The sequence below is a fragment of the Hyalella azteca genome, unplaced genomic scaffold, assembly GCF_000764305.2.
Source record: "Hyalella azteca isolate HAZT.00-mixed unplaced genomic scaffold, Hazt_2.0.2 contig7752, whole genome shotgun sequence".
NCBI classification, from domain to species: domain Eukaryota; kingdom Metazoa; phylum Arthropoda; class Malacostraca; order Amphipoda; family Hyalellidae; genus Hyalella; species Hyalella azteca.
This window is the reverse complement of record NW_025937868.1, coordinates 72941-82403: the sequence shown is the minus strand read 5'-3', so window position 1 is coordinate 82403 and position 9463 is coordinate 72941. Positions and strand designations below refer to the sequence as shown.

Here is a 9463-nt window from a genome sequence, read left to right as displayed (position 1 = left end):
CCCCATTGATGTTCAGTAGCCAATTTAAGAAATATAATTCCAAATCATGGTATTTCAGAGAATGCAACAGCATGCCTAGACCCCTTCACGTCGACGGCGGCGGGATGTCTCTTGATCGGGTCCACCGCGATGACTTGGTGCGACGCTCGCATGGATTGCATGGCTCGCGGTGCAGATTTGTTGTCTGCAACAAGTGATGTGCATTTTGGTTGGTCTAGAGGCTGAGATTGGTCTAGAGGCTGAGCTTCGTCTAGAGGCTGCGATTGCTCGAGAGGCTGACCTTGTTGAAGTGGTCGAGCTTTCTGAAGCGGCTGACCTTGCTGAAGAGGCTGAGATTGCTGAAGCGCCTGAGATTCATGACGCGGTTCACTCAGTGAAGAATGCTGAACTGAACTGAACTGAGGAGTTGATGACGCAGGTTCAGACTCAGACCCGTCCACTTCTGATTCATCTAATGGATAGTCGTAGTACTCAAATTGTGTCGTTTCAAGAGGTTCATTTGGTTCGTGGTGTGTGTCAGAAGAATGCTGATTTGAAGCGGCCTTTTCAAGTACTCGTTGATCGCGAGGATTCTGTTGTTCAAATGTAAATTAACTTGACAGTAAATTAATTTAGAAAAAAAAATTTTGTACAAGGACAAGCACTTGACAATATCAAGGTATGTTCTGTATTTCTGATGCACGGTTGAAAAATGAGAAATTAATTTAGAAAATTTTATCGGGGCAAATTGCAATATTTTTCAGCCTCGTCATATGCTTTCTAGTCAAGATGATTTTTTTCAGATATCACAAGTGGAGCAAAAATGACAATTGAGCCGGGAGAAAAACTACTCAGTCATGGTTAGTTCATTTACTTTGGATCATAGCTCATGATTGAAGGGCAAATGGCTTTTTGCATTCAAACATAAATTAAAATTAGCATTAAAAAATATTTCTCTCCTATCAAAATATTGGGCACCTATTATCCTCTACGTTCAATGCCTCTGATCATATATAATATTAATTAATTTAGATCCCCCTAGAATTTCCGTTTTATGTTTTCTTACAGAGAAAATGAACTTGTAGAAAATAGTTTGTTTTGGGCTTACTATTTCATTTTGCACTTAGATAATAGAAAATGAAATTTCACTCTAAATTCATTTTCACAACGTAAAGCATTTGCTTTTGAAAACAACTTTAGAACTTCAGAATTAAAACTAATAAAATAAGGGTTTTTTATTGCTCATTGAGAGAAAGGCGCGTAAGACCTTGTCAAGGACATAATAAATAATGATGGTACAAAAGTATCTCATGCCGGACTTGTGAGGAGATTAAGAAATATTGGGTATAAAAAAGAAAAAGAACTGAGTAAAAAAATGATAATTTGCATCTTTCTTACAGTTGTTTGTTTGACATTGAAGTTGGTTTCTAGGTTGAGTCCTGGCACCATATGGCAGCAGTCGGTGAAGGAGGCACAGCAATACTCCGGGAAGTGCTCATCCAATGCGGCATTGGCTTCACATTGCTTATGAAATTCAGGCATATAACAGCAGAATAAGAATCATGTGTTTCTTATTCTTCAAAATATTATAAATAAATATTCTTCAAAAATGGAGAATTGATAATTTTCAGCATTTTATTGAGAAAATTTGAACATAGATCTGCAATTTAAAATCTCATTGCTATTTCCTATTTGATGCATACCTTATTTTCGACTTACTCGGCATTGCGCGCTGTATGTAGGACAGCAGGCACTGTACACTTCACAACACTCGGGCAGTACACTCAAGGCGATGGTATCACAGGAAGCCTGGCACTGAGCACAACTCGAGTCATTGGGCTGGCAGTGAACAACCGCAGAGCTTCTCACAGCCGCGGTCAGCGCCAGAAGTGAGAACAACGTTGGTTGCCACATCTGATGAAGAAGTTCCAGTAAGAAATATTATTTCATAAATGATAGTTTTAGTCATGATTCCGGTTTGTTTTTAATACAAACAAAACACATGTTCATTGAAAATAAGCTCGGCTATTTTGAGATTATTGACGTATAATGATGTTCNATGGTCTTAGGCCAGCACTCTACTGATTATGAGGAAACAAACGCATCGTGGTAGATTAAACTCTCATGAACTCGAATAACTTCCCGATGATGATGGTCTTAGGCCAGCACTCTACTGATTATGAGGAAACAAACGCATCGTGCAAGATTAAACTCTCATGAACTCGAATAACTTCCTGATTATGAGTGACTTGCAATGTTAATTGAGATGTGCGTTGTATTGAAACTCGATTGAATCATGCAGAGTGAAGTGAGTTTAATTTCAAAGAATTTTTAGTAAAATTTTTAATTACAAGAAACTTCAATTCAGCGTGAATAAAATATTTAAATGTAAAAAATGAGTAGGAATAACGTCTATTTCAGTTTTACACTGTATTGATAACATTATAACATCAAAGCTATGGTTTCTACAAACGATTCGAATGCTGCACATTTGAAAATTGTCATTTGATAAGCACATTCAAGATTTCGGTGATAGTTTATAAATGTAACCAAATCAGCCGGAGCAGGTTTGTAGCCGAGGGTTCCATGCATGAATACTCGTTCCTGACCATCTTTCACCCGTTCACTTTCGACTTCTGCTGCATGCACGAGTCGGGTTCGCTTGCCAATATATGCAGACTAATTCAAGGCGGAAAAGATTATATTCATGACATTCACATTCATTCATTTCACTTGTGATTCACTAAAACAATACAATTGTTTTATGTACGTTTATCGATCCTTAGTACGTTAATCGATCCTTGGTACGTGTATAGATTCTTAGATAGAAAAATAAAAACAATTGTGATTTTTTATTTATTTTATTTATGACAAGATTTTTATGATAACTTTGAGGAAATGCTCATTCTTTGAAGCGATCTTTGTGGACTTTGTGCGACGGCAGTGACCTAAATAAATCATAGGCTTTGGAAATGAGTTCTTTTATTATAAGGGCTGGCAAATAGCTTTATAGTTTCCCATTTCACTGTTCATGATTCGATCAATGTGCGTCTATTCCCCAAAATTGCACCAGAAGTGAAATAACTCTTGCGATCTTGCCTAATAACGTAAAAAATTCAACTCTATACGAAATTATATAAAATAGATTGTCGGTGACATATGAAGAAATCATCATAATTTATTACCGCTTGCAGAAAGTGATCCGTGCCATTCATTTTCTAAATACGAAATATTTCGTCTCAAAGTCTAGATTTAGAGGAGATAAAATAATATCCCATAGTGAGGAAAAATAATAAGACTTTCACCTTCGATATTAGAGTGCCAGACGCCGGAACGGAACACACGTCACCACGACGGCGAGCGCGACGCGACTGCGGCAGGCGGTTGAGCCAGACTTGCATGGTGGGCGCTTCATCGTGAGAGTAAACTTGGGGCGACATCGACGCGTGACACGGCGACATACAAACCATGTTTCATGACAAGCGGGATCCTAATGTATGTGCTTGATTTTTATGCAACAAATATAACGCTAATAATACTTATGCCATTAGTTTGCGTAACCAAGAATGTGAAAGAAGATAAAACACCAAATAAATTAGCTAAATAAAGCTTGATTATCCAATAGTTTTTGCCGGAGTAGAAAAGCAGACCAAACAATAGAAACTCTTACAGAGCCCAAACAATTGATGTAGTGATGTACAATACTCGTCACGATTAATAACGAAGTTTATTATGTTGATCTGGAAACTCATAAGCAAGTTTATTATATTGATCCGGAAACCAAGAAGTGAGAGGAAGTTCAATGAAGATATCGTATTTTAAGTTGAACTTTCATGGAAATTTGTGTTTTGCCTTCGCCGCCGTGCCTTTGGGAAGTCATAAAAACAGCACTAAATTATTCCAGGCCTATCTATACTCTGCAAGAACCACTTAAAAACAGCATTTAATCTTTCCTTTGACTTCCTTGGCAGTCTTTTGTTCTCAAGATGGCCCATAAAATTGAACCATGGAGATGAAGAAGTAGAGACGCTTGTCGTTAGTGACTTACCGGATAGATACTTTCGTTAGAAAATGTTTGTTTATTACATCCTGTAAATATCGGGAAAAATATTCCCATATAAACTTTTTAAGGCGTTGAAAAGCCGTATTCCCGGTGTGTTTTTTTATGTTTCTTAGAGCTGCGTACGTTGAACATGTATCATAGCCTCATGGAACAATAGGATAATCCTTCAAGAGAAAGCTGCAAGTAATTTTTTTATGAGAACAGCGTTAGAATGAGGCAAACCTATCACAAGAGATGTTCTGCGCGATTGAAGAAGCGTAACTCGGCCCCTTAAAGCTAGCGCGCTTAATATTATCCTCGACTTGGATCGACCATTACAATGGCTATTGATTTCATTTATCTTCTTATACATTGCTGGTTAATTAAATTGATGGAGTATATTTTGAATAAGTTTGTAATAGGTGAGATTTAGGTAGGAGGCGCGATTGATGGGTTTAACTTGAAAAGCCGTCAGTGGTCGGCTGTCGAAGTTACAAATCGCAATTTTGATAGCATGATCACAGGGTGTGTTGTCGGCTGCGCACAGAGATGTGCGCAGAGTACTCAGTGAAAAGCCTTTCTCTGAAGCACAGAATGCATTGATACCTTAACTTGCATAGTCCTCTTTGTCTTGCAAGGCACCAGAGCTGCTGAGCAGGATCATTGGCCCATCTTGTGGTAACGAACGTCAAGGCATTGATTGGTGACTGAATGTTCATCAACACAAAAACCGAGTTAATGTTGTGAATTTTTTAATTTAGAATCTACATATGTGTGTGCGAAAAAGAAAGTGTTATGGGTTTTATCCGGTACATAAGAACAAATAATATTTTGGAAAATAAAATACTCCAAGACACATATCACCTTAGCCACGATCCAGTAGAACCTCTCAACTGTCAATGATTNAAATATTACTTTGAAAAAATAATTCAAAGTAATTTCAAAATCTTCATCTATAGTAATGGAAAAAAACTTTATTTAGCGGCAAAAAAAATTTTATCTGGACTAAAACAGTTATTCGCAAAGAACTTAATAACGCAAACACTTAGCAAAACGTAAATCCGTACACTTCATCCCAGTGAAACTGTCGACCGGCGGTAGAGAACACGGACCAATATCTGCCATACTTAGCGAGAAACCCGCTATGGGCCTATGACCCGCAGTGGGCTCGCTGCCCCATGTTACACTATATTTGCAGACTTATTTGGTCCTTTTATGACATCGAAAATAGTAGGAGAAATTTGGAACGAGCTTACATTCACATCAAGTGATTTGCTAAACGAAGGCATATATTGGATTGAGTACATGATTTACAGCAACGACCAATAATTAGCTATTTTCTTTAGTTATTAATCATTGGATCAAGGGATGTTGGGAGCTCCGAGGACGACACGAAATGACACGCCACGCTATGATGAGTAGTTAGGCAGCAAGCGCGTTAACACAAAGCGGTTCTTAGCTACAATTATTTGAATAGCTCGAGGCTGTTAACTACATTAAATATTATTCTAATAGGTGAAATTAATACATTAATGCCTTAGTAAATACTGACATTTATAGAATTATTATTATAGTTAAATTTGTGTTTGTCATTACCTCGGAAAACATTGAAACAATTTAAAATGAAGTTCGATGCACAAATAATTTCTTCCGAGCATCTAATCGTAATTTGCAGATGAAGGCATTCATAACATTAATCATGCGAGTCCAAGAAGTTGCTCTGAATTATATCTAATTATTCACCAAGTGCACTGGAGTTTCAAGGCCGTCTTATTAAAACTTTCGAAACTACTCATAGCAGACAATTTCTCGGCCGCGATTGATAGGTTTAACTTGAAAAGCCGTCAGTGGTCGGCTGTCAAAGTTACAAAATCGCAATTTTGATAGCATGATCACCGGGTGTGTTAAGTGACAAGTTTCTCCAACGGCCTGCCACATCAAAAAAAAAAAATTAAAAATTTAGGTTAGCCTAGAGAAGACAAGTTCCAAGAAAAAAATTATAAGTGTAATGAAAATTGCAGCGCTCGCAGTGATCCGCAGTTGCGAGCTCTAGTTTCATTTTAATTTTGGAATATGTGATATAATCGTCTTATACAATATAAAATATTATTATATAATATTATTATAATAATGATATATCTTTCGCCAATTTTCAACATCCGATGGAAGGGAAAAAATTTTTATTGGACAAAAGATTCGAAGACTAGTCCTCCATAATAATTTTTTTTGTGGAATTTCATTGTATAAACTTTTCAATTCTTTGAGTTTAATCAGGAAATATGACATGATTCATTCATATTATTATAATGTAAATGTACCTGAAGTAAAGTGATCACACTATATATTTTATCAATTTGTGCACCATAATTTTCCCTAGCAACCTCATACCATAACTAAGAATTCTATAGAAGCGAACGAACGTTGGTGAATGTAGAATGGAAATTAAAAATAAAGAAAAAATAAATTTATCTTTCTCGATTCTGTGTTCAAAGACAGTTATGAGTAGAAATTTGGATACTTTAGAACAATGATTCATGAATATCATCAGAGCATATTAATTATTCAAACGATGTTGGTGAAGATATTTGTATCGAAGTTCCGATGATTATTGTTCAACATAATCAAGGTAGAAGCAATTCCTAATATATGCATTCGGTGTACGTACCATTCAACTGTCATCTGTTAAATGAAAAATTTTTTTAAATAAAAATAGCAACTTGATTCATTGGACTGGCTATAAATTATGCTGAAATGATTATTATACAAATCCATTTAGCGATGAATTCATTCTCAGAGGAATTGTGTGAACATTTGTACAATTTTCAAACATTTCTCGTCATCGACAAGTGACACAAAACTCATGCACAATATGATAAATGGTTCTTTCAGCGCAAGTTACAATTTTTTAAAATAAATTGAGATTTTTCTATCGTTAGCGTAGGTTATTTTTATTATAAGGCTTCATTTTACCTGCTCTTAGTTAGATGCATGCGAGAGAAGACCACATTTCACGCTGCGATGTACGTAAAAAAACAGCAGGAATAAATAAATGCATGAAGAATATAATATAAAACATAAATAAACTTTGTTGATGAAACGTGTGATTAATGAATGTACTTTGAATATAAATATAAATACCTTGAATTGAATACGAGTGGTCACCCCATTTTGACGAATCGATTTCTAATATTCGAAAACAAAATTATTGCTCAGTCAAATTCTACCTAAGAATGCATGAATGGATTTAAACGTTCCAATGTATGAATCCATGTGTAATCTTAAAGCTTGTGAAGCTTTCTTAATTTTTCATATGAAAAAACGTAATCTGCTGGAAGCTTTTATTAGATTATTAAAAGTTGCTTTTATAGGTGAAAATTCTGAATCTCTCGTCTTAACGAGAAATTAATGTGAATGTTTTCTAGCGAAAAGTTTTACATTAAACATCTTTCATCGGACGCATAACAATCACTGCACTAACATTTATTTCATAGCTAAATTTAAAAAATTTCCGGGGAAGTAAGGAAGTAAAATTCATTTTTTTTACTTTTCCTTCAACAAGATCATTGAAAACGAGAGGCAAAACGGGTATCGAGATTAAAGGCGATATTCTATTAATTGAAAGTTGGCTGTGACGGCGGCGGGATGTCTCTTGATCGGGTCCACCGCGATGACTTGGTGCGACGCTCGCATGGATTGCATGGCTCGCGGTGCAGATTTGTTGTCTGTAACAAGTGATGTGCATTTTGGGGAAGTGCGGAACTACCTCAAGTCGCTAGGCTGTAAGAAAAAAGTGATAAATTGCATTACGAGAAATTTTGAAAAAAACTGTTACTTGATTATTTTAATTTAACTCTACTGTACACAATGCATGATACGTGTTAATATAATGTTAATCATTCATAAAATAATAAAATATATCTGTGAAAACATTAATCAGCAATGAAGGATTGACATGATAGTGTTTACTTTTAAAGACCTCCGACTAGGACCTATCACTTTAAATTACAATTAATTTTGCAGTGATAAAATTGTCATTTACTAACATCAAATCGCTCGAAATTTATCCAAAGGCTTGTGGATTCTTGGAAAATTAACTTTTGACTGGCCTAGGAATATTTCATGAGAATATTTTTACCTAGTAACAAGTTTTTATATTTTTTTAACAGTGCAGCAGGATTTTTACGTGGCTCTGAAGAAAGTGGACAATAGCTGGATGTGGCTTTTGGATGGTCGTAGTCCAGGAGCCGACCATAGCGGAGATTGGTATTTTAATTCTCCAAGTGGGGAAAACGGATTTGACTGCGCAATGTTGGCACAATCTTACGGCTATTTGGCGGTGGATATGCCTTGTGACAAGATTATTCGTCCTCTCTGTCAGCTACATGCGCCCCCAGGTGTGTTATACGTGTGTGGCGGTGATATTCGTTTTTAGTTGTATATGTCTTATTTTGACGAAAGTGCTCAGATAATCAGATTAACTACCGAGATATGGTTTGTTTGTACGAAGGAAACCTTTTAAGAACGTTACATTCGTTGACGATAGACACTTTTAACAGATATTGAAATCAAGAGCTAGAAATAGGCTCATAATTTTTGGATTTATGGATTTATAAACTGTCGCATTTTAAGTCTCTATTGGTACTCATACGCAAATACGAAGAGGTTAAATAAAAGACCTCGGAGTTAATATTAAATGAAAGAACTTCAAATGTATACTGCAATGAGCTTCTAAAAGCGCACTTATATAATTCAGTTATGAGAAATATTTCCAGCTTTAAAGATGCCATAAGTTAAGTAAATTAAATATATTAATGGGGAAATATAAGGAATAATAATATTCTGATAAATTTTTCATTTGGTACGCACAATTAATTTTGTTTAAAGTTGAATCCCATGAGCATTGAATTATAGATTGTGAATATGACGTAAATAAACATGCTTTCTTAGTGTTTCTGGCAAATTTAGAAACTGACGGCATTTTCTTAGAATCCATGTTTTTCTGTATTTAACCCATTCAGTCGTGGCACTATGCACTAAAGTCAGCGGCTCTGTGGCTCGGCTCACTGAAATTTACCCGCAAGACTCGACCTGCTTGACAATATTCAACTGTACTGAAAATGGCCCACAGCAACTCACAGCAAGTATGGGCACATAGGCACTGGATTTGGTGGTTTTCTCAGCAGTTACTGTTACATATTATAAATTTAATTCTAATTAACAGCAAACTTGCTTTCATTAGAGTGTGTTGTCTTGTAAAATAGCAAAGAGCACAAGCTGACATAAGCCAAACGAGATGTTTGCAAATGATTAAACAATTTCAATCAGAATCTACGTGATATTAAATAATCCCTCATACATTTCAACCTCTATTGTATTGGTAGCACACGATACAGGCTTGGTACTATTTTCGAGATAAAAAGCAGTCATCTGACATCTGCAAAA

At 35.8% G+C, this 9463-nt stretch overlaps 2 protein-coding genes across 2 annotated transcripts; one reads left to right on the top strand and one right to left on the bottom strand.

Moving 5' to 3' along the window:
• Positions 1-209: 209 nt before the first annotated feature.
• On the bottom strand, positions 210-3449 carry LOC108665881 (the record flags this gene model as incomplete). The annotated part of the gene is made up of 4 exons (XM_018152688.2): positions 3285-3449; positions 1699-1893; positions 1378-1503; positions 210-572 (listed from the first exon to the last, which is right to left on the bottom strand). Coding segments are annotated over exons 1-4 (849 nt in total), but the record flags the coding sequence as incomplete, so codon positions are not given.
• A 4239-nt stretch (positions 3450-7688) lies between these two features.
• Positions 7689-8453, top strand: LOC125178195. The gene is made up of 2 exons (XM_047881385.1): positions 7689-7800; positions 8188-8453. Exons 1-2 carry the CDS (start codon positions 7689-7691, stop codon positions 8451-8453), a joined length of 378 nt encoding a protein of 125 aa, XP_047737341.1.
• The last annotated feature ends 1010 nt before the right edge of the window (positions 8454-9463 follow it).